This window comes from Gorilla gorilla, chromosome 1, assembly GCF_029281585.2.
Source record: "Gorilla gorilla gorilla isolate KB3781 chromosome 1, NHGRI_mGorGor1-v2.1_pri, whole genome shotgun sequence".
Classification (NCBI taxonomy): Eukaryota; Metazoa; Chordata; class Mammalia; order Primates; family Hominidae; genus Gorilla; species Gorilla gorilla.
The window spans coordinates 81,956,339-81,982,794 of NC_073224.2; the positions used below are offsets into that span (position 1 = coordinate 81,956,339).

The 26,456-nt window shown below is 40.4% G+C and overlaps 1 protein-coding gene across 12 annotated transcripts in view; it reads right to left on the minus strand.

Moving 5' to 3' along the window:
• RABGAP1L (RAB GTPase activating protein 1 like) overlaps positions 1 to 26,456 on the minus strand; it is an 815,258-nt gene that overhangs the window by 182,133 nt on the left and 606,669 nt on the right. The window contains exon 1 of one of the 12 annotated variants that reach the window (XM_031012367.3): positions 5,285 to 6,122. The exons of 10 other annotated variants lie outside the window; for them this stretch is intronic. In XM_031012367.3, coding sequence (XP_030868227.1) covers positions 5,285 to 5,452 — 168 coding nt within the window. In that variant the 5' untranslated portion in view covers positions 5,453 to 6,122. Of the gene's footprint in view, positions 1 to 5,284; positions 6,123 to 26,456 lie in introns of those variants that run through there. One more of the 12 variants, XM_055366316.2, reaches the window with a different exon arrangement.

Genomic DNA, 26,456 nt, shown 5'->3' on the forward strand with positions numbered 1-26,456 from the left:
ATAAGAACTAATAGGCCGGGCACAGTGGCTTACACCTGTAATCCCAGCACTTTGGGAAGCCGAGGAGAGTGAATCACTTGAGGTCAGGTGTTCGAAACCAGCCTAACCAACATGGCAAAACCCCATCTCTACTAAAAATACAAAAATTAGCTGGGTGTGGTGGCACGCGCCTGTAGTCTCAGCTACTTGGGAGGCTGAGGCAGGAGAATTGCATGAACCCAGGAGATGGAGGTTGCAGTGAACCGAGATCATGCCACTGCACTCCAGCCTGGGCAACAGAACGAGATTTTGTCTCCAAAAGTAAAATAAAATAAGAACTAATAAAGGATAACTTTTTGAAATTAGTGGCTCTACTACACAACCATCTTTTGCTCCCTGAGCTTTCTGACAAATCCTTTTAAATAATATGAACCATGTTTACCAATTACATTTCAAAGGTGACATTACTTCTTTCTTCATTTGCATAGAACTATATAAAAAGATAAAAGTAAAGTCATTTAAACAAGTCCTACTTCTTTTCCCTTTCAAGTAGGTAGGAAGAAATATCCAGAGGGAAAGGTAAGTAGAATGTTAATGTAAGTATCCTTTGCACTTACCCCAGTGATATGAATTAAGCAAATTGCCTGACACATAATAGATATCGACATAAATTTGTTCCATGAATTTATTAAGGCTCCACTTCAAGCATATCCAATATTCAAAAGTCAAGATGTATACAATGGAAATTATGGAGCATATTTAGGACTTATTTTCATATAAAAATTGATTTTTAGATTTTTTGGGGGGGTATCAGAAGTATACATGGCAACTTCTGCATTTGGGTTTTTAACTTCTGTTATAAGTTGTAACCTCTCTTTAAAGAGCAGTCCTTGCAGCTGTTAACAACAGAGGTAAAAAGGGAAGACATATTCTCCTCTGCTCTTTCATCCTTCCTTAAACTTAATGTTTAAGAAAGTCTACAATGTTAAAAACAAGCAAGATTAGGATGCAATTTATCAGCATAAGTAATTTGACCAAAATGAAACCTTAAAATGGCTACGAAAAGGGACAGCTAGATCATTTGTGTATGTATAATCAACCCTCCTTCGATTCACTGGAAAATGAGTAGCTGTATTCAAACTCCAGCTAACATTAATTTTAACATAAAATGATCTGATAACTTCTTATGGCATATAGTAGCAAAAATTAAAAATCCCGAGGGAGGCCGGGCACGGTGGCTCACACCTGTAATCCCAACACTTTGGAAGGCCAAGCTGGAGAGATCGCTTCAGCTCAGGAGTTTTAGACCAGCGTTGGCAAGAATTTCCCAGATGAAGAACAGCCTTTCCAGTTTTGTAGAGATGAGATGAAACCTCAGCTCTACAAAAAATACAAAAATAAGCCAGGCATGGTGGTGGGCGCCTGTAGTCCCAGCTGCTCAGGAGGATGAGGTGGGAGGATTGCCTGAGCCTGGGAGGCGGAGGTTGCAGTGAGCCAAAATCACACCACTGCACTCCAGCCTGGGTGACTGAGACCCTATCTCAAAAAAAAAAAAAAAAAAAAAAAAAAAAAAAAAAAAAAATCCACAGGTAAAAGGGGAGATTTTGAATACAAGCAAAGTCAAAGTTTCTCCTCCTTCTCCAAATATCACACACTTACAGAGTATAGACTCTGGCCACATGCCACCGCTGATACCATTTTCAATGTGTTTTTCCCACTGAAAAATTCAGTGCAAGAGTATCATATTTTAAGGTGAATTTTTTTTTTTTTTAGACGGAATCTCATTCTGTCACCTAGGCTGGAGTGCAATGGTGCATCCCACCTTCTGGGTTCAAGTGATTCTCCTGCCTCAGCCTCCCAGAGTAGCTGGGATTACAGGCGCCCACCCCCACACCTGACTAATTTTTGTATTTTTAGGAGAGATGGGATTTCGCCATGTGGGCCAGGCTGGTCTTGAACTCCTGACCTCAGGTGATCCGCCTGCCTCAGCCTCCCAACGTGCTGGGATTACAGGCGTGAGCCACTGCGCTTGGCCTAATTTTTTTTTGAAAGAGGTAGGGTGGGTGGAAATATTTCCACTGTTTGAGTATTAGCTCCAGATGCTTCTATTCCAAACTTCTCACTATTCTCGAATAAATATTTCTTTAAGGGCCTCTAATAAGCAGCAGATTCTAGGTTTGATTCTTTTAGGGGACTATTTGAAAAAAAAAATCTAAATGTGATTCTCTTTCTTATCTTCACTATTTTTATCCTAAATGGCTTCTTTTTCCTTTAGTTATGGTATCTAACAGAATTTTTATTCAGCTAAAAATTTCTGGAGGTCTGAGAATCATTTGAAAGCACAGGCTTTAGAAAAGGGAAATACCAGTTAGCTGATGTCTAGGATGTTTGCATCTCCTGTTTCAGTATTTTAATTTCACAAAAGAAAAACATGTTTGGTGAATGTACACATAGAATTTAGGCCTTGTGGTAATATCTAAAATGACATGCTTGTACCTGATTTATTAAAGGAAAATTGTCCTTAACTGGGTGTACCTTTGAAGGGTAACAAGCAAAAATTCCAAATGTGCATCCTCTATTATATCAGTAACCTCCTTCCAACTGAAGGTTAAAGAAACCTAGAGTTCTAGTAGTTTGATGATCCCTCTGTGAATCAGGGAACAATAAGTAATAAGGCTCAGAGACCAAATCCACAACACTGTCTTGGTAAATCTTCATTTATTTGATTTTTTTTTAAATGACTGGTTTTATGATGAAAAAAAAAAATGGGATCTTAAAAGTAAAATAAAGTACTTGTATGTGCTTAACCCACAAGCATTCATGTTTGAAACATGACTAAAAAGGTAAAGAGATGTTTTACACTTTAGTACTTCCTCTTGACTAGAAATGAAAAGATTGCAATACTGCATGTGGCAGGATTCCTCTTAGGAGTGTCCTGTGCAGATTAGCCATTGATCCCACATCATTAGCCAGTTCAATAACACAAGGCTGAACAATTTCCCCCTGGTACACATGCTAAACTCTGAGCAGTAACTTACTGAATAGCAGAGCCCAACTCACAGCCATATTGCTAATTAAAGAACTTGTAATTTCCCAAAATGTAGAGTACCCTTGTATTACCAATAATTTTTCAAGTGCAACTGTGTAAAACAAAGCCAGAGATTTTCAAGTGGCCCCCAAGATAAATCAGCGTATGCTTTTCTTTTTCTTTTTGAGATGGAGTTTAGCTCTTATTGCCCAGGCTGGAGTGCAATGGCGCGATCTCAGCTCACCGCAATCTCTGCCTCCCGGATTCAAGCAATTCTCCTGTCTCAGCCTCCCAAATAGCTGGGATTACAGGCACGTGCCACCACGCCTGGCTAATTTTGTATTTTTAGTAGAGATGGGGTTTCTCCATGTTGGTCAGGCTGGTCTCAAACTCCCGACCTCAGGTGATCTGCCCGCCTCGGCCTCCCAAAGTGCTGGGTATACAGGCTTGAGCCACTGCATCTGGCCTAGCATATGCTTTTCACACATAATGCAAGTGGCATTATTACTTAGGCTCTAACTGATGGAGCCTAAGTAAGGTCTCAAGACCACCTGAGAGATGCACTACTTCAGATGCCTAATTTGGCAACCAACCAGAGTTGGTACAATTGCAATACACAGATATACATGACCTCCAAAGAGCTCAAGCTTGAGAACCCAACTCCCTGTGGATTTTATTGCTAATTTTTTCAGACTAGAGGCAGTTTAAATTCATCCCTAATGCAGAGTTGAATGTGCAAAATATTCTTAATTACCAATTTATGTTTTCCTTCAAAACACTGAAAATGTAAATGCCAAAGAGAGGTGGCACCAAATTACTGGAAAGTTACCATTGGAAGCCTTTGAGTCACAAAGTTGAGTGGTCTTTAGGATGCAGAAATATATTAGACCAAGCCTGATTCCTCAGAGATGTAGATAATTTGTTGAAATATAGTTTAGCACTTCACAATATCAAAACTCCTGAAATAAAATGCTTCTCATTTCACTTACAAAACAAAACAAAACAAAACTCCTTTCTAAATAGAATCATGAATCCTTAGTTTTCTCCTTTAAGAAAAAGATGAGGTTCAGGGAAATAATGACTTCACCTGGACATTAAAACACATGTCTTCAGCTCTTTTTATTTCTTCTTTAAATGACAAAGGAACTATATTTCTCAAAAATAACCCCCCTATAATTGTATGCTAGTCACTGCATCAAACTTTGTTTTGGAATGACAAATAGACTTTCCTTAGGACGGGAAATTTCTTATTTACATGGCTACCTAACATGTCTGTTATGATTGTACAGAAGAGATTATATTTGCATGTAAATACATACATAAAGACTGAACTAGTAATTGTAAAGATAAGTATAAACAGAGATGAACTATAGTGAAGGGAGATATGGGAGAGAAAAGAGTTAAATTCAGTCATGTAAATACTGTACTGAAAAGACTTTAATATGAGAGAAGCATAATGAGGAAATAGTCTAAAATGGTATTAAACTCCATTCTATAAAACAGACAAGGCTAAATTATTCTTATTCCATTACCACATAATGGTATAGGACTACTGTAAACCAATTACCTTATAGAATAGTTGCTAGGTATAGTTCTCAAGCCTGCAACAGCGATTGTGGGTATTTAATTTTAACCCTTGGTAGGAAATGAGCAAGGGTGATTTTTCTCTTATTCAGGAAATCAAATAACAAGCAAGTCAGACTTCCCAGATTCACAGCACAGAAGCCAGCAGCTTTAAGCTGTTTCACAGATAAACAGTTCAATCATTCTAGGAGAGAAACCTAAAATTTCCTACCAAAGTATTTTTAGGTGGTAAAATTCTCTATCAAAAAACAAAACAACAATCAAATTGGCAATCAAATGGGGAGGTTAGAAAGCAAACCACACGCAGTCTAGATAAGTTGCTATGTCTGTTGTAAAATTTAACCCTTTGGAGATATACATAACAGAATGCCTACATCAAGCACTTGGGTATTCTGCTTTATTGCTGAGCCTAGCCAGGCAGAAAACCATTTTTTTGCTGCCACAGAGATAATGCCACTAATGTGACCCTGGGCTCTGAGAAAAGAGCCACGATCTCCTCTAACCAATTAAGGGGTGGTGTGGACCAGGCTCCAAATGAGCTGCACAGCAGTGGCCACTCAGCATTTCCTTCTCGGCAGAATGGGGAGAAGGAGAAGAAAACCAGAGACAACAAGCCTCTTTCAGAGATACAAGGAATTTTCACAGAGGATAGCAGATTCCCTACAAATGAAGTTCAATGAAAAACAATCTCACCGCCAGAAGCCGAGGCACAAACAGACGATGCCCCATTCCCAGAAGTTCCAGCACTCGACACGCATACTCATTCACCAGCTTGCTCCTCTCGTCGTGCATGTCCTGGGACTTTTTGACAGGAGGTGTGAGCTTAGCAGCTGGGGCTGGGCAGGGCACCCCTTCTTCCATGAGCACTAAGTAGGTATCCAGAATGAGAAAGATGGATCTCTTATCCACAATATTAAGAACTGCGGTGGGAGGGGAGCCAGGTTTAGGTCTCCCTGGGAGGACGTACAAGCCAGTCTGTGGTGGGAATTGTCAGCTAATGTCTCCACAAGAAAAACATTTTGGCTAAATTATCCACTGCGAGAACCCCAAAGTAGACTGGAAAATGAAAATGAAATCAAGTACTGATCTAAATAAAAAACGGCAAAAGCAATCGAATGCGAGAAAATGGCCAAGAGTGATGCAGGAGAGTTCAGATACATGTGTAAAAACGGACAAGCTGCTTAGAAGGGTCTAGCATGTGAGAATGTGTGAGAGTGTGTGTGTGTGTGTGTGTGCGAGAAAGGGTGTGTGTGCATGTCTATGTGTGAGAAGACAGCAGCAGCAGTAGCCAGGAAGCCAGGGCAGTTGTGAAGCTGCAAGGAGAAAAGGATGAGCTCATTGCAATCCTCGATTCGTGACAAGCAGCGCTGTTGTTGCTGCTGCTGCTGCTACTGCTGCTGCTGCTACTGCTGCTGCTGCTGCCTCTCGCTGTGAATCAGTAATGAAGGGGTAGGAAAGGAAGGGGAGGGAAGAGGAGGAGGTAGGTGAATGAGCATGCAGAGTGTGTCTCAGGGGAGAATGCTGTAATAAGAAGCCAATGGCGAGCCATTGGACAGATGCGCTTCCCCCTCCCAGTCTACCTTCAATCAGTGTTAGTCTGACAGCTTATGCTGTTGAATCCTAAGCCACAGAGAGATGAACTAGCTTTTCCTAACATGTGATGCTCACAGAAAAAAATCAGACAGCCAGTCATCTGAACAGCTGACCTTTATTCACTCTTGCTTTCTAACAACGAGAATAGATCTTATACTTGGATTTAAAGTGGGATGTTCCAATCCTTATTAGATGACTGAAACCGCTACAGAAGAGAGGTATTAGGGTAAAATGATAGAGTATGGACAGAAGAGCCAAAGACCAAGCATCCAAGAAATGACACACCCTCAAGTTGAAGTGTTTATGCAATAATAATGACTCTTTGCAATGCAAATACAAGAAGCATTTCAGGATTCTGGGAAGGCTGGCCATGATTAAAAGGAAGATTTTTGTAAACAAGCAATATGATAAATAATAAAAACCTAACACATATTAAGAGTATACATTTAAAGAACTATTAGAATTGAAATTCTCAAAGCAAAAATAACTTTTGTATGCCACAGACCTTGATAAACACTCAGCTAATAGTTGAAAACATTGTTCTGATAAATCTCTGGTCAAATTAATCCTTTCCCAGTAATAATATAAAAATTATCCATAGTTCAAAATTTTACAATCTTAGTGCTAATGTGTTATATTAGTTTACTTGTTGTGAATAAATAATCAGTTGTAGCCAAATGAAGGCAAAATGACCAAATCACCATAAGGACAGTCTCTTAACTTTATCCTAACAATTAACTAATCCATATTCAGCATCTTGATTCTGTGGTTCTGTAGTTGCTCTCTTAAGTACCAGGCTGGTTTCTCCATACAAATTATAGCATGGTACAAAGAGAAACAAGGCTAAGAGAGCCAGAGCATGTATTTTGTGAGTCTTAGTTTTCTACTCTGACAAATAAGAGTTACATATCTACAAATAACCAAATAGAAACGTATTTATTGATGTATGTCTGTAGGCCTAAGTAAATAGATTAATTATGAAAATGAGCTTAAAGAAATAGGAAGGGAGATTCTGCCTCCCTTAACAATATATTATTTGGTTTCGTTTTTCCAAAATCTCAGAAAAACAAGAATTTTAAGAAATTTAACATTTAAGTATTATTTAACAAGTTATTTTAAATGAAATATTTATATATTGCTGTCAAGCCTTTTATCTCTTCCAAAAATGATTTCTTTTTTTTTTGTTTGAAATGGATTGTCGCTCTGTCGCCCAGGCTGTAGTGCAGTGGCAGCATCTCAGCTGCAAGCTCTGCCTCCCAGGTTCACATCATTCTCCTGTCTCAGCCTCCCGAGTAGCTGGGACTACAAGCACCTGCCACCACACCCAGCTATTTTTTTTTTTTTTTGTATTTTTAGTAGAGATGGGGTTTCACTGTGTTAGCCAGGATGGTCTCGATCTCCTGACCTTGTGATCCGCCTGCCTCCCAAAGTGCCAAAATGATTTCTTAACAAACTAAATAAAGTAGAGCTAGGAACAGTAGTGTGTGCCTGTATTCCCAGCTACTCCAGAGGCTGAGGTGGGAGGATGCTTTGAGCTCAGGAGTTCCAGGCTCTAATGTGCTACGTTCCTGCCTGTGAACAGCCACTACACTCTAACCTGGGCAACATAGTGGAACCCCATCTCTAAAAACAAAAACAAAAAACTATGCAAAGTAAAGATCTTAATGTAAAATGATCATAAGCATAGAATATTACGTATATACAAATAAATTTCAGGTCCTAAAGTTCTGGAGTAAATGTTTGATGTACTGCCTAGGATAAGGATAGGTTCAGCTGGAAGAGGGAGGCCATAAGAAGGAAAAGGTTCTGGGCCTTTCATACCCTATCCCTAAACACACACGCACACCCACACCCACACCCACACACCACACACCACACCCCACACACATACACACATCCCCACACCCCACACACACCACACACACACTCCCCACACACCCCCCCACACACCCCACACACCCACACTCCCACTCCACACTACACGCCCACACACCACCACATACACCCCCACACATCACACCCCCCACACCCTCCTGCACACACCCCCTACACACACATCCCACACACCACACACACATACACCCCCAAGACCACGCACATTTAGACACACACACACCCCCCTCAGCTCCATTTTTACCTTGTATATATACTGGTGTTCTGCATTAAATTTTGTTTGATAGGACTGTGCTACTGCTATGTACAGCACTGCCATAGACATTTCACATTTAAGAACAAGGGAACATCCTGAATTGCTCTTAAATGTGAATGAAGAATTCAGTGACTTCTTAGGTTATAGGATTTTTTTCTAGTTGACTTTTTAAAGGGTAGGGAAGATGTTTCCACTCAACTAACTTGGTCTTGAAAAGTACTAGCTGAAGCATTTTTTCTTACATAAACCAGAAACAGGACTTGCCCAAAAAGATTCCAGTAAAAATAAGTAAAAATTAATCAAATGATTTTGGAACTGTATGGTTTGGCTCTGATGCTCACAAAAACAAGTTAAAATCACATATACTATGTATTAAATGTAATAATTAAAATATGATTTTTTTTTTTTGAGACAGAGTCTCGCTCTGTTGCCCAGGCTGGAATGCAGTAGTGTGATCTCAGCTCATTGCAACCTCCGCCTCCCAGGTTCAAGCCATTCTCCTGCCTCAGCCCCCCGAGTAGCTGGAACTACAAGCATGTGCCACCATGCCCGGCTAACTTTTGTATTTTGAGTAGAGATGGGGTTTCACCATGTTGGCCAGGCTGGTCTTCAACTCCTGACCTCATGATCTACCCGTCTCGGCCTCCCAAAGTGCTGGGATTACAGGTATGAGCCACCGTGCCCAGCAAAATGTGTTATCTTAATGAGCAAACCAAGTTTCACCTAAAACATTTAGGTATGTTTAACAAAATGCTGTGTACAAGGCACTACAACAAGTGGTCATGTATTTCAGTTTCCCCATCAAAAATCCCTCATGCTTCCTTCATGCTTCCCCTCAAAAATCCTTGCATTCAAAATTTCCATCATTTCTGCCCTGGTCCTTTTTTCAGGATATTCTTTCAGAATAGAATGTTCATCAATATCAGGTAAAATGATTCTTCTAGAACACTACTTGGTGAAATGAAAAAAGAGATTCTAGGGATTTTTGAAGCCCTAAAAGCATCACTCATTTCAGTGAGCTTTTCCTCCTCTTCCTCCCCAAATCCCAAATACTTTTTTTTATTGTTGTTGTGATTCAGTAATAAATCACAGAACAATCACAGAACACTCTTCTTTTGAAATGGGGTCTTGCTGTGTTACCCAGGCTGATCTTCAACTCCTGGGCCAAGGGATCTCCTACCTTAGCCTACTGAGTAGCTGGGATTATAAGCATGTACCCAACAGAACACTTCACAGAAAACATTTCTGAGTTATAAAGTAGTCCATAAAATGGAATAAGAGAAAAGAAACTCTTCCGATTTAACTAGTTAATAATGCATGATTTCTTACATTTCTTTTGGATGAATCACCCATAGAGGAGAAAAACTTATTCCCTCTATCCTCCTAGGTTCTCTGCCTGGGGCCCTGCAAATAAGTCTGAGACAATACAGGTTAGCAAGATAAACATAAACAGAACTTTATTAACACATGTAGTATGCACACACATGGGAGAAACTCAGTAATGACTAACTCAAAGGAGTGGTTAGTACTTGGGGCTGAGGCCAGGCACAGTAGCTCACACCTATAATCCCAGGACTTTGGGATGCCAAGGCAGGCAGATGGCTTGAGCCCAGGAGTTCAAGACCAGCCTGAGCAACATGGCAAAAACCTTGTCTCTACAAATAATAATAATAATAATAACAACAATAATTAATCATGGTGGCACACACCTGTAGTCTGAGCTAACCAGGAGGCTGAAGTGGGAGGATCACTTGAGCCTGGAAGGCCAAGGCTGCAATGAGCCACTATTGTGCCACTACACTCCAGCCTTGGTGAGAAAGTGAGACCCTGTCTCAGAAAAACAAAAACTTGGGTTTATTAGCATGTTAAGAAGGAACAATACTTCTGTACAGAAGTGATAAAACAAAGGAAAAGGACTTTGAGCTTCTAGGGTGACAAATTGTAGGAAGGCAAATATATGGGGAAACTTATGACAGATAAAGACTAGTTAATAAGGTTTGTTTGTATAGACTCTTTCTTGGTGCCATCTCCTCTCCATTTATAAAGTTGCTATCCCTTTGCTGGTATGGAAAGTGAGTGGCGAGGCACCTTCACAAGAGGAATTTATGCTTGACTTTCAGGCATACGGGGGATGGCAGAGAGCTCGTCCTATGTCTGCTTTTCCTTAATCGCCTTTACCTCAAAATAATCCTTATGACACAGTGATATACTGGGGGGGAGGGGTGACATATTCTGAATCCTTTCATACCCAATAAGAGAGAGTAAGAGAAAAAACCAGGCAATGGTTCCAAAGCTATGGTCTAATGACTAGAAGTGTCATTCTCTGGAGTACTGGAAGCAGGTGGTCAGTGCTGCAATCCCAGTTAGAGCCTTGCACTTGAGAATGCTCTTCCTGAACCACTCCACTGTGTCATGGTTATCAGACATATTCAGGACACATACAGATTTCCATTGTAAAATGAAAAGCACATTTGACTTAATTCATGGACCTATAATTAAGAAAACTGAATGTAACAAAACATGCTAGGTAGTTATTTCAGTAGTTACAAAAATGAAAAAGGAAACACCTTCTGACCTGCAGGAGCTTAAAATCAGGGAGGTATCCAAATACAAAGATAAAGTAGGGTGTGATGGACACTATAAAAGGGGTGACACACTGTGTGCTATGAGGTAGGTATGTCTTTGTTGTCCACAGTAGATGCAGACAAAAGTGGGTTTATACTACTGGGATGGGCCTAGACAAAAATCCAAGAGTAATGATAATTAAATATATCTCTAAGACCAAAACAGGGCATTGCTTATTACATCATCTTTTAGTCACATTTACTAGCTGTATGACATGAATAAGTTACTTAGCCCTCTGAGCTTCTGTATGGCAACATCACCTAGCTGGCAAAGCTGCTCTGAAAATTTAATAAATTAATGCATACAAAGGAACCTCTCGTAGTGCCTAGCACATGGTAGGTGCTCAATAACTAGTAGTTTTTTTCATTCTTTCCAGGAAATCACGTAGAAGAAAAGAAAATGTGTAAAAATACATTGCGTTTATCTGGGTTAGGGTTTAGAAAGACAAAAAGAACTTTGGATATATTCACAATAGAAAGAGAGTTAGTCAAACACTGAAAAGACATTCCTGTCAGATCACCTGCCTCTTCGGTTCACTAAGACACAGACACATCAATAAGTAGCAAAGGATCCATGCCCTTCTTGACTAGGAGAGCAAAACCTAATTCTCTAGCTATTCTTTGCCTGATTGGCAATTTTTAAAAAGATGAACCTTCAATGATTTTGCAAGTTCCTAAGATCCAGCAAACAGGTAAAAATACAGATGACACAGTGAGTAGTGGTGCCATCGTGGTACTGTAAAATCCTGCACAAATCACACTCTTTCTTTCATTCAAGTCTTGATTCTGGGCCGGGCATGGTGGCTCACACCTGTAATCGCAGCACTTTGGGAGGCCGAGGTGGGCGGATCGCTTGAGGTCAGGAGTTTGAGACCAACCTGGCCAACATATCATAAACCTGTCTCTACTAAAAATACAAAAATTAGCTGGGTGTGGTGGTTGCATACCTGTAATCCCAGCTACTGGAGAGGCTGAAGCAGGAGAATCGCTTGAACCTGGGAGGCAGAGGTTGCAGTGAGCCAAGATCATGACACTGCACTCCAGCCTGGGTGACACAGTGAAAATCCATCTCAAAAAAAAAAAAGTCTTGATTTTGCTCAACACTGTACTATATGCTTCTGGATATAGAAAGACAGATCAGATGCTGCTTTCTAACTTTAAGGATTATTCAAGCTACTTAAAAGCTAAAATGAAATGTAATGAGACTGAGCTTACAAGTTATATCACAGGGAAATGAGTCTCATTATTTTATAGTTGGAACTCAAACATCGAAGAATTAGAGTACAATATAAAAGATACTGTGCAGTTACCTGACATTTTGGTGGGTGGTTGAGGTCACATGTTTATAGCATCTCTGTAAAATATTGTAGACTTACCTAGCTTTTTAGGAATGCTCTAACCTCGTAAAATTTCAGGCATAACTGTTAAAGAAGGTTTTTTGTTTTTAAATAGAAAGGAGAACTTTCACCTACCAAAAGCAATTTAATAACACTCTGAATAGTCTTGGTAGCATCACTAATACCTATTGCCAATCCTTGTGATCAGATTCTACTGTAATGCCTTTATTAATGTAAGAATGTCTTACGGTCTCTAGAGAGTCATTTTGTTTCTACTTGGTTTTTCTTTTTCTTTTTCTTTTTTTTTTTTTTTTGGAGATGGAGTTTCGCTCTTGTTAACCAGGCTGGAGTGCAGTAGCATAATCTTGGCTCACTGCAACCTCTGCCTCCTGGGTTCAAGTGATTCTCCTGCCTCAGCCTCCCAAGTAGCTGGGATTACAGGCGCTCGCCACCACACCCTGCTAATTTTGTATTTTCAGTAGAGACGGGGTTTCACCATGTTGGTCAGGCTGGTCTCGAACTCCTGACCTCAGATGATCCACCCACCTTGGCTTCCCAAAGTGCTAGGATTATAGGTGTGAGCCACTGCACTGGCCTGTTTCTACTTCTGTGTCATTATTGACATGTAGCTCAATAGGCTGCTTATCTTATTACTGGACATTTAGGAAAGGGCTATACTGTACACAGTAAGCCAGACATCTGAAACTTCTAGTAACTAGGCTCAGTTATATATAGTTTTAATTGCTTTATTGAGTATGGCTGACATACAGAAAGTTGTAGATATTTTATATGTATAATTTGATGTACTTTGCCATAAGTATACACTTGTGAAACCATTATCACTATCAGTGCCATAAACTTATCCATCATCTCTAAAAATTTCCTCCTATTCCCTTTGTTTTGTTTTTCCTTTTGTGGTTAGAGCACTTCCTATATGAGTCACCTCAATTAAATATTTTACAGCAACACAGACTAAGTCTACTTCTTTTTTTCCATGTGACGTTAATTAAAATATTCAAAGACAGTCTTAATTTTCTTTTCTCTAAGCTAATCACCCCTGCTGCAAACTGGGTCTCCTATGAGGTGGTTTCTGGACCATTCTAGACTATTCACAATCATGCTTGCTACTTCAAGAACACACTTTGGACAGTATCTCTCATAGGGCTGCCCACACTGAAACAGATACTCTAGATATAACAGAATAATAAAGTAATGAAACCTTGTTGGACCCTAGAAAACACCAAGGTCTAACATGTTTATCCTGTTGAAAAGACTGAGGCAGTAGATAAGTGACTGCTCATGATCATAAAACTTGTCAGAGGCAGAGTCAGGAAGCCAAGATATTCAGAGCACAGATGCACGGCAGGGAACCTAGCATTTCCTGCACTGTAATCTGGCCTTTCAATTAATGTAGCCCATAAAGAACTTATCTTATTAGAAAGATTATGCTTCACCACTTTATTCCACATGGAACTGGTCAGGAACCTGAGCCTGCCATCTGGTAAGAAAGAATCTAAGATTCTTAGGTTGAGTTGAGAAGGGGTATCCACAAGTCTGCCCTGAGAACTGTCACTTCTAAACACACAGTTGTTATAATAAAGCACATCTGCCTTCTCAATTTTTAACTGATAAGCACTCTCTTTTCCAGATGAACAGTTCAAGGAGCTACATCCTTGGCAGCTCAGCCACAGCGTCTCTGTAAGAGCTGCTTTCTTGAAGCCATGTTAGTGGCACAGGCTTGAAAATGGAATGCTATCTCAGTTCGTTCATCCCCTTTACTGGACAGTGTGGATAAAGCTCATATTTATTTTCAAGCTTAAGCAGAAGGTATAAACATATGTTAGCAGAAGCCTGTTTTTAAATTTTGAATTGATCAGATTAAAATTATCATGTATAGAATCTAGACTATTCCCTGATCCTCTCAAGCTAGACCAGCATTTTTTTATCTTTATGTGTGTGTATTGTCATCGCTGTTAAAAAATAATGAGGTGTTGTACTCATCCTAGCAAGTTGTGAATTGTCTCTACCTTCTTCCTATGGTCCATCTCCAATTCCCTATTAAATTTGCAATCTCTAACATCTTCATCTTCATATTACATAGAATGTTAGGTATAGTTTAACAGCTGTCACTGTAAAAAATAATATTTTCAATGGAGGAGTTATATGGGCCAACCCATGTATTAGCAAGTGAATTTATTTCTACAAAATTAATATGTCAAGATAGGGACATTCATTTTTTTCTTTTTCTTTTTTTTTTTTTTTTGAGATGGAGTCTCTCTTCTTCACCCAGGCTGGAGTGCAATGGCACGATCTTGGCTCACTGCAACCTCTGCCTCCTGGGTTCAAGCAATTCTCCTGTCTCAGCCTCCCAAGTAGCTGGGATTACAGGCACGTGCCAGCACGCCAGGCTAATTTTTGTATTTTTAGTAGAGACGGGGTTTCACCATGTTGGCCAGGCTGGTCTCGAACTCCTGACCTCAAGTGATCCACCCGCCTCAGCCTCCCAAAGTGCTGGGATTACAGGTGTAAGCCACCACACTCAGCCTCACTTTCTTTTTCTTGAAATGGACAAGTCCATGTTGTGAAACAAAGGTGGTAATAGATTGCACAGCCTCCTCCCACTCTAGCTCTCCCACCATACATAAACACATACCCCCCGCCCACACACACACACACACACACACACTCATGGCTTCAAATAGATTCAGCAGAATTTCAGAAGGGCCTCTGCACTGTTTTTGCCGCCGATCTTCATATGGCTAGCTCTACTGCATCATTCAATTCCAATGTCATTTTGCTCACAGAGGCTTTCTCTTTTCTTTTTTTTTTTTTTCACTTTTGTCGCCCAGGCTAGAGTGCAATAGTGCAATCTCGGCTTACTGCAACCTCTGCCTCCTGGGTTCAAGCGATTCTCCTGACTCTGCCTACTGAGTAGCTAGGATTACTGGCATTCAAAAACAGCCAGCCACCATGCCTGGCTAATTTTGTATTTTTAGTAGAGACGGGGTTTCACCATGTTGGTCAGGCTGGTCTCGAACTCCTGACCTCAGGTGATCTACCCACCTTGGCCTCCCAAAGTGCTAGGATTACAGGCATTAGCCACCGTGCCCGGCCCAGAGGCCTTCTCTCTTACTATCTTTATCTAATGAAGGGCAGTAAAAAATTTGTATTATTTCTTTTATGACATTTATCACCACTTGAAATTGTTTTCTTACTTCTTTGTTACGTATTCTCTTTTTTTTTGAGACAAAGTCTTGCTCTGTCTCCCATACTGGAATGCAGTGGCATGATCTCGGCTCACTGCAACCTCTGCTTCCCAGGTTTCAGTGATCCTCGTGTCTCAGCCTCCTGTGCAGCTGGAACCACAGGTGCGAGCCACCACAGCCAGCTAATTTTTTTTGTATTTTTAGTAGAGATGGGATTTCACTATGTTGGCCAGGCTGGTCTTGAACTCCTGGCCTCCAGTGCTCTGCCCACCTCAGCCTCCCAAAGTGCCAAGATTACTGTCATGAGCCACCACACCTGGCCAGTTATGTATTATCTCTGTACCCAATTAGAAAATATCAGGGCAGGCTTACAGTGGAGAAGAGCAAGAGATTCAAAAAATCTTAACTGACAAGGGTATTGAGAGGAAAACAAACAAAATAAGATCCTTGTCTCAGCTTCTTCTATTAATTCATTCATTTTCACTTTGAAATATTATAATTTTACAGGGCCTTAGAACCTCTGTTTCCTTTAGCAACCAAGAGTCAACCACAGTGACCTCTTGACACATTTACAGATTTAACATTTATTGTTTTTGTTCTCCCCAGGAGACCCCACAGAGACACAACACAGTAACTTGTGGGCTTGCTGAGCAATGAACTGAGTCACTCCCATGTAGCAGATGGTGAGTAAATTTAGCTTATAGTCTTTGCCCTTCTCAGTTATTATACATTCTTATGACAAGGCAGTTATTTTATATCAATTTCATAAGTAAAGAAACTCTGTAAAAAAAATCGTAGCAGTATTGAAAAATCAGGGAATGTAAGAGCATCTGAAAATATATTCTTCATGAATGTTGAGTTGTTTTTATCCCCTGAACCCATGTTTTTACATACTAAAAAAACAGACCACGGTCCAACTAAATTGGTCTACCTGGTTAATTGCAGTGATTCCTTAAGAATGCCATGATTAATACATAATATTATGCTTCCAAAAAGGCTATTACTGATCTATAACCATCATAAAGACTAGCCACAGAAAAATGCAGAGACCATTTTAGACATGCAAGTAGCTGAGTCACTGTGGTTTTTGGTAAGAGGAGAAAGGTTTCTATATTTAAAAATAAAGATATCATAATATTGGTATTTAGAGTATCCTGTGAACTTTGGATAATACATGTTATGTAACAGTCAACTACTTCAGGAAAGAGAAGAAACTTAAAAGCATAAAACAGGCTGACTGCAGTGGCTCACACCTGAACCCCCAGCACTTTGGGCGGCTGAAGAGAGAGGATGGCCTGAGCTCAGGAGTTCGAGACCAGCCTAGGCAACATGGTGAAACCCTATCTCTACTAAAAATACAAAAAAATTAGCCAGTTGTGGTGGTGCATGCCTGTGATTCCAGCTACAAAGGAGACTGAGGCACGAGGATCACTGGAACCTGGGAGGTGGAGGTTCCAGTAAGCCGAGATCACGCCATTGCACTCCAGCCTGGGCAACAGAGCAAGACTTCATCTCAATGTGTCCAATAGGTACATTTGAGGCCAGTAAATACATCTGAGGCCAAATTATGATGACAATGGAATGCCAAAAGGATGGGTACTGGACAACAAGTAGGTGAGGAATGCTACGAAGATTATCTTTTAGAAAGATTAATCTAGTAGCAGAGGGCAGGACAGCTTAAGAGAGGAAGAGACTGAAGGTAGACAAGTCAGAAAGCTCTTGTAGTCAATCGAATGTGAGAAAATGAGAGCCTGGACTGGTGTGCTATGGAAATAGAGCCAAGCTTGAATCTGAGAAGTACCACAAAGAAGAAATACCTCTTCAGTGTTTCTGTGTTAACTTTCTAAAGTACAGGTGGTTTGCTATGACCTCCTTTGTATAACTCACTAATACAAAACTGCCAGAGAGACAATATTCTTTACCAAGTCAGGGAATGGCACACCACAGAGGAAGCAGAATGCCTCCTGATAAATGAACACAGTGGCTCTCTCAAAGTTCCGGGTGCTGAGGCACAAAGTTGATTATAAGATCACTTGAACTGGTTACTTTCGTCGCAAGTCTAATTACTAATGAAGTTCAAACAATAATACATTAAAGCTGTACCATGCAGAAGCTGGTCTGGTATCACTATTCAATTGCTTAGGGACACCCTGGTTATCACTAAATGCCATAAGTGAGAACATGTAAGGTCTAGTAAGCTTCTTCCTCTATAAAGCACACATTTTAGCAGCTCTTTTCCTTAAAATTAAAGAGACACCAGGACAGGGAAGTTTTTAAAAGGAAGATAAAAGAAAAGGGGAGGATAGTAATGACTCACTATTTGTTGTCTCACATATCCAACTGTACCCAAGTTCCCTACAGTACCTGGGAAATGCTGCTCAGTTTGCCCCTCTACACCCCTATTGTTGCAGCCTTGGTTGAAGAAGCCTTCATTATTTCTCCCCCAGACTATTCTAATAGTATCCTAACTATTCTCCATATGTATTACCAGTACCTTCACATTTCAGTCTTTTTGCCTCCAAATTATCTTCCTAAAACAAAACATTTGATCATGCAATTGTATGAAAGTATCCATATCCTCTGGTCCACAGGTTCAAAGCACAAGACATCCTTCAGACAAGCTAGATCTATCCTACCTTTCCAATTGCATCTGTCACCTTGACTCCTCATGCCCAATGTCCTCATGAAACTTCTCATTATTTCCCAAATGTGCTTTTTAAAAATTATGCTTTTCTTATCTACATATATTGTTCTTGTTGCCTAAAACATCATTCCTTGTTTTCTCTTGCTAATCTTTCAAGAGTCAAATGTCACTTTCTCTTTTTTTTTTTTTTGACAGAGTCTCGCTCTGTCACCCAAGCCAGAGTGCAATGGTGCAATGTCAGCTCACTGCAATCTCCACCTCCCAGGTTCAAGCGATTCTCCTGCCTCAGCCTCCCAGGTAGCTGGGATTACAGGCACACACCACCACGCCCGGTTCATTTTGGTTTTTTTAGTAGAGACAGGGTTTCACCATGTTGGCCAGGCTGGTCTGGAACTCCTGACCTCAGGTGATCCACCCACCTCGGCCTCCCAAAGTGCTGGGATTACAGGTGTGAGCCACTATGTCCAGCCTCACTTTCTCTTTCAAGTCATCCCTGTCATTACCTCCCTCCTCTGCCTTTGCATCCTGTCCCATTTATGACCCTACAATAACAACTCTTCTACGACAATTATTTGTAGGCATGTCTGTCTCCCCTACTTCCCAGTGAAACTCTGAGATTAACCACACAACATATTCATTTTCGCTCCTCTAGTACCCAACAGTTTTTAGTCACTGTGGTCAGAGATCATTTAAATACATATTGAGTAAATGAACAAATGAATAAATGATGCTCACATGAAGAAATAAAATTAAAATATCAGCTTAACTTTTTAAAATATATATATTAAACTAGGGGATAATAAGCATATATGTCTCTTTTATTTAATGTCTAAATTAATAAGAAGAAAGTTCAAAATGAAAGCAAGTGCAATGTTTATGGATTTCTAAAAGAAGGGAGGGATACTGACACATAGTAAAGCAGCATAAAATCCATAAGAAAATAAATAAAGGTCAATGTTATTTAGCAAAGTACTCATTACCATTTGGTGTTCCTTCAGGAACATGTAAATTTGATTTGGGGAATGTGGGGGTTCTCATGATGATGACCTAGTTCTCTGGAAGTGAATCAGTGAACAAACCCATATGCTTTACAGGATGGACACAATTAGAGTTCAGAAGTTATTGGCTTCCGTTTGGATTTTACTGTGTACAATATAATAAGGAGGAGAGTGTCAAATAAAACAATATTTTTCATTTCACAAAGAAACAGAGTATGGGTGTTGATGGAAGTAGTAACGTAGTTGGCTATAACTAATAAAGTGTTATAAAATCCAATCATTAAAGTTTCCAAAGTTTTTTAAACAATGTCCACATGAACCTAAACTAATATTAACAAAAAATATCCCTTTTAGAAAATATCTGATTGACAAGTTTATTTGCTCAAAAGGGCAGATACTTAGAATTTACCAGTCACAAGACTGAAATCAAACTCAAGAAAATGACACAGAAATCACTTTGGTAAATGGAAGACTCTTCCACACTCCTCCTCTACAAGTTATTACATTTAGAGAAGATAAAAACTACAAGTAAATGCATAAGACGTTTGAAATGGAGTTAGCCAGATGGTATACACACATTAGTCAAATAATTGAGTTCAAATTTCCATTTATTTTTACATTTACATATTTACATACTTTTTTTTTTTTACTATTTCTTTCCTATCAGTGATGCTCCAGGTTATAATGCTCTGATCATGGGATGTTACAACATTTAAATGAAAGTTGAAATATCTAGCCAAAATTCAAGAACTAAAAGTCTAATATATAAGCATTCTACTGTATTTAAGGCAAAGGGGCCTAAAAGCAGCTGTCACCACTGTAGGGCTTATGGTCTGCACATAACAGTGGAGAAGCAGCGTGGGTTATAGACATGAGAGTGAGCAGTTGAATACACATGCTCAAAAGCTCCTACAGGGCTCGAATGGTCCCGTTCTTAAAAGAAGTATCACTCCTTTAGCTCTCCAAATACCAGAGTCAGCTTTGCTGTCTTTGCTCTGAAATGAGAACGCATTATTTTCCAACAAGAATGCCTAAGCAGCAAGTGTGCTAAGCAAGAGCTTTTGATTTCTTCTCTTTACTCTAAAATTGCCTAAGCATAGCATAACATACCAAGCCAAGATAACTACAATTATCGTTCCTTTACCGGAATTATTTATTTTACTGAAACAGTAGCTGAACGATAAGCTAACCTTAATCTCAGAACAAGACAATTCTCTATTTTAAAATCACTCAGGGTGAGTGCAGTGGCTCACGCCTATAATCCCAGCACTTTGGGAGGCCGAAGTGGGTGGATCACCTGAGGTCAGGAGTTTGAGACCAGCCTGGCCAACACAGTGAAACCCTGTCTCTACTAAAAATACAAAATTAGTTGGGATTGGCGGCGCATGCCTGTAATCCCAGCTACTCAGGAGGCTGAGGCAGGAGAATTGCTTGAACCCGGCAGGCAGAGGTTGCAGTGAGCCGAGATTGCACCATTGCACTCCAGTCTGGGCAACAAGAGTGAAACTCTGTCTCAAAAATAAAAACAAAAATAAAAAATTAAAATAAAATCACTCATATGGAAATATTGTATTGTGAAATACTGTAGTATATTCTCACCCCCAAAACATACCTTTTCATTTAAATGCTACTGAGAATACAATGGGTCCTATTTAAAATATGCCATCTTTCATTATTTTTTAATTAAGGAGGAGTTGCTTATGATTTAATAATCAGGAAGAAACTGACTGGTGGCTTCTGCTCCTATACTGATTCTTCAAAATGGAGCTTCCTCAACCATGCAAGGGCTTGTAGAACATGTAAAAGCCTAGTACCAGGTAAACACCCATGTTGCTCTCCACACACTACCCTTACCCCCATTTCTAGGCTGCCTTCCTTTACACTCATTTTGATTTTGCTTTTGCTTTCCTGCAGTTTGGTCTATTCTTGGCTTTGTACTCCGATTCCTGACATGCCCCTCAGGCCAGTCTTGCTTGATGGCCCACACTTGTCTCAGTTACCTCCTTCAGTTCATCTACTCAACTCAACCTTTACAAAATAAAACATTACCATGTCTGGGTAGAAGATGTTTCCACTACCAGTCCCACGCTTGCTGGGGTAAACCTCTCCCACCTCCCACCACAATATAGGAGGAAGTGCACACTGGTCATATAAAAGAAAGAAAAGAAATCTGAGATAAGATAAATATAATAAATTGACAACAGAGCACTAAAGAGAAGGAAGAATAGAGAATAAGTAGGTAAATCTATAGTTATCCAAATAAAAGAAGAAAAACTTAGTCCAGGCGCGGTGGCTCAAGCCTGTAATCCCAGCACTTTCGGAGGCCGAGGTGGGCGGATCACGAGGTCACAAGATCAAGACCATCCTGGCTAACACGGTGAAACTCCGTCACTACTAAAAATACAAAAAATTGGCCGGGCGTGATGGCGGGTGCCTGTAGTCCCAGCTACTCGGGAGGCTGAGGCGGGAGAATGGCGTGAACCCAGGAGGCGGAGCTTGTAGTGAGCCGAGATCGCGCCACTGCACTCCAGCCTGGGTGACAAGCCAGACTCCGTCTCAAAAAAAAAAAAAAAAAAGAAGAAGAAGAAGAAGAAAAACTCACGGCCTGTAATCTCAGCACTCTAGGAGGCCGAGGCGGGAGGATCATGAGGTCATGAGATGGAGACCATCCTGGCCAATATGGTGAAACCCCGTCTCTAGTAAAGATAAAAAAATTGGCTAGGCATGGTGGCGTGCGCCTGTAGTCCCAGCCACTAGGGAGACTGAGGCAGGAGAATCACTTGAACTCGCGAGGTGGAGGTTGCAGTGACCTGGGATCACGCCACTGCACTCCAGCCTGGCGGCAGAGTGAGGCTCCATCTCAAAAAAAAAAAAAAAGAAGAAGAAGAAAACATATCAAAGATGCAAAGATGTTCAGTAACCTCTCAATTATCAACAGAGAATGGCAGTACTAATTTCAAATTGAAGATGAATACAGATTTGAGTAAGTTGTCGCAATTCTATTTGAATATCTCTTACGTATTAGGCATTAACTTGAATAATGAAGTCATTACAAAAAGATCTAGCTCAGGAAGACCTAGGAATGCATTCAGATTTCTTATCTGGTACTCCCTCATACTGTTATGGGCGGCGGGGGCAGGGTGGGTCTTTGTTCTTAGAGCTCCCAAGATGGTGACGGCCGCTTCCAACATGGTAGGAAGCCTTTTGTTCTCCGGCCTGGGGTTCTTGGCCTCACACATTCCAAGGAATGGAACCTTGGGCCATGCGGTGTTATAGCTCTATTAGAAGCCGAGAGTCACGGAATAGAACCGTTGAACCCAGCGACTAGTGTTTGGCTAGATTAGGACAAACCTGGGCATTTAGCCACGCAGGAACAATGGCGAGCCTTTAGCCCCGTCGGGAGGGGCAATGGGCGCCTCACTGGATCAGGAGTGCAGCGGACACCCTGCCGGATCCAGAGGGGTGGAAGTCAACGGTGGGTCTGCGATGGTGGCATTCAGCAGTGATGAACGGTGAGCAAAAGCTCAGCTCCAGCCGGAACAAACATGGACCAAAAGAGTGTGCAGTTGCAAGATTTAATAGAGTGAAAACAGAGCTCCCATACAATGGGAGGGGACCCAAAGAGGGTTGCCCGATCCCAGCTCCGGAATGCCTGGGGTTTATATCCCAATCATTGTCCCTCACCCTGTGCTCTCAGATGATAGATGATTTGACTATTTCTTTGCCTCCTGTTTTTAGCCTAATTTGTATTTTAGTGAGCCCTCTTTACTACCTGATTGGTCGGGTGTGAGCTGAGTTACAAGCCCCGTGTTTAAAGGTGGGTGTGGTCACCGTCCACAGCTAGGCTTAGGAATTCTTAGTCGGCCTAGGAAATCCAGCTTAGTCCTGTCTCTCAATACCACTAGCTCAATCCACGGTACCCACAAAATGTCCATTCTCTACTGTGATGCAAACTGACATCCCATGCGGAAACGCAGAGCTGCTCCAGAGAAGAGTAACAAATGAAGACAAATTTCAAAGAGCTTCCACCAAATTCTTTAAACAGCATTTAAGTAAAGCAGGTCCCTGTTGGCAGATGACATGATTGTATATCTAGAAAACCCCATCGTCTCAGCCCAAAATCTCCTTAAGCTGATAAGCAACTTCAGCAAAGTCTCAGGATACAAAATCAATGTACAAAAATCACAAGCATTCTTATACACCAAGAACAGACAAACAGAGAGCCAAATCATGAGTGAACTCCCATTCACAATTGCTTCAAAGAGAATAAAATACCTAGGAATCCAACTTACAAGGGATGTGAAGGACCTCTTCAAGGAGAACTGCAAACCACTGCTCAATGAAATAAAAGAGGACACAAACAAATGGAGGAACATTCCATGCTCATGGATAGGAAGAATCAATATCATGAAAATGGCCATACTGCCCAAGGTAATTTACAGATTCAATGCCATCCCCATCAAGCTACCAATGCCTTTCTTCACAGAATTGGAAAAAACTACTTTAAAGTTCATATGAAACCAAAACAGAGCCCGCATCGCCAAGTCAATCCTAAGCCAAAAGAACAAAGCTGGAGGCATCATGCTACCTGACTTCAAACTATACTACAAGGCTACAGTAACCAAAACAGCATGGTACTGGTACCAAAACAGAGATATAGACCAATGGAACAGAACAGAGCCCTTAGAAATAAGACCACACATCTACAACCATCTGATCTTTGACAAACCTGACAAAAACAAGAAATGGGGAAAGGATTCCCATTTAACAAATGGTGCTGGGAAAACTGGCTAGCCATATGTAGAAAGCTGAAACTAGATCCCTTCCTTATACCTTATACAAAAATTAATTCAAGATGGATTAAAGACTTAAACATTAGACCTAAAACCATAAAAACCCTAGAAGAAAACCTAGGCATTACCATTCAGGACATAGGCATGGGCAAGGACTTCATGTCTAAAACACCAAAAGCAATGGCAAGAAAAGCCAAAATTGACAAATGGGATCTCATTAAACTAAAGAGCTTCTGCACAGCAAAAGAAACCACCATCAGAGTGAACAGGCAACCTACAGAATGGGAGAAAATTTTTGCAATCTACTCATCTGACACAGGACTAATATCCAGAATCTACAAAGAACTCAAACAAATTTACAAGAAAAAAACAGCCCCATCAAAAAGTGGGTGAAGGATATGATCAGACACTTCTCAAAAGAAGACATTTATGTAGCCAACAGACACATGAAAAAATGCTCATCATCACTGGCCATCAGAGAAATGCAAATCAAAACCACAATGAGATATCATCTCACACCAGTTAGAATGGTGATCATTAAAAAGTCAGGAAACAACAGGTGCTGGAGAGGATGTGGAGAAATAGGAACACTTTTACAGCGTTGGTGGGACTGTAAACTAGTTCAACCATTGTGGAAGTCAGTGTGTCGATTCCTCAGGGATCTAGAACTAGAAATACCATTTGACCCAGCCATCCCATTACTGGGTATATACCCAAAGGAATATAAATCATGCTGCTATAAGGATACATGCACATGTATGTTTATTGCGGCACTACTCACAATAGCAAAGACTTGGAACCAACCCAAATGTCCAACAATGATAGACTGGATTAAGAAAATGTGGCACATATACACCATGGAATACTATGCAGCCATAAAAAGGATGAGTTCATGTCCTTTGTAGGGACATGGATGAAGCTGGAAACCATCATTCTCAGCAAACTATCGCAAGAACAAAAAACCAAACACCGCATGTTCTCACTCACAGGTGGGAATTGAACAATGAGAACACTTGGACACAAGAAGGGGAACATCACACACCGGGGACTGTTGTGGGGTCGGGGGTGGGGGGAGGGATAGCATTAGGAGATATACCTAATGTAAATGATGAGTTAATGGGTGCAGCACACCAACATGGCACATGTATACATATGTAACAAACCTGCACGCTGTGCACATGTACCCTAGAACTTAAAGTATAATAAAAAAATATATATATATATCAAAAGCATGTACTTTAGCAAGTAAACTATAATACAACAGTATTCCCTGTGAGTTATCTCTATTTAGGATGATAATGTAAAAATAGAGGAAGGTAACTGATGATCAGGGGTTAGATAGGAGCTAGACTTGAAAAACATGAGATTTAGGAAGGCTGGAGGAAGCCTATTCCCAGACAGAAAGCAGGCAAACGTAAGGTATGTGTGGCTAATCTTGAGTCCACTTCCAGTTTAGGTAGAGCAGAGATCCATGGTGAGGTTGGAATCATCCATCTGAGCAGAGTACGGAGGGAGGATTTCGAGGAATAAACTATGTATTTGAACTCAATTTTCAATATTCAGGAGTCAGTGAGGGCCTATTAAATATGGGAAAAGCAGGATGGAAACAATGTGAGGCCATACCCAACACTGGTAATACTGAGGGAAATTTTAATTAGGGCTTATTTAATTAATTTATTAATTTATTTATTTATTTATTTATTGTGAGATGGAGTTTCACTCTTGTTTCCCAGGCTGGAATGCAGTGGCACTATCTCGGCTCACTGCAATCTCCCCCTCCTGGGCTCAAGCAATTCTCCTGCCTCAGCCTCCCAAGTAGCTGGTTTTACAGGTGCCTCCCACCACACCAAGCTAATTTTTGTATTTTTAGTAGAGATGGGGTTTCACCATGTTGGTCAGACTGGTCTCAAACTCCTGACCTCAGGTGATCCAGGATATGATTGTTTAAATAAAAACTAAATTTGGGAAATATGGGGCTTTTGTATTCAAAAGAAAGGAGTTCAGTATACATAATCTATGTGAAGAGACCTGTATTTACCATATAAACAATTAACAAATATTAATCAAATGAAGTAAGGGTTAGTATGATTTCTTCCTAATACAAAACTTCAAAACCAAGCAGAAATCAAATCTTTAGGGAAAAGTCCAAACTACTTCAAACCTTGTTTTAGATGGGGTGTAGTTTGCTTAAATAGAACAACTGGAAAAAACATAAGGTTAATAATCCTTTGGCCTTTTGCTACTTTATGCATCAATTCTGGAATTAGGGATGCTTGCTGAACATGCAGAACTTCACTTGCTCTCCTAGGGGATAAACAGCCTCACACTGTCTTTAAAAAATAAACAGTTTAATTGAAGAATTCAAGACAAGACATACACATATGAAACATCTAAATAACAACAAGATGGCATTTTGGTATCATAATGAATGACACATGGTATAATCACAGTAGATGTTCATTTTGGGCAGAAAGAGTTTAGAACCATCCTTTAAAGAAGGTGGGGTTTAAGCCACAACATA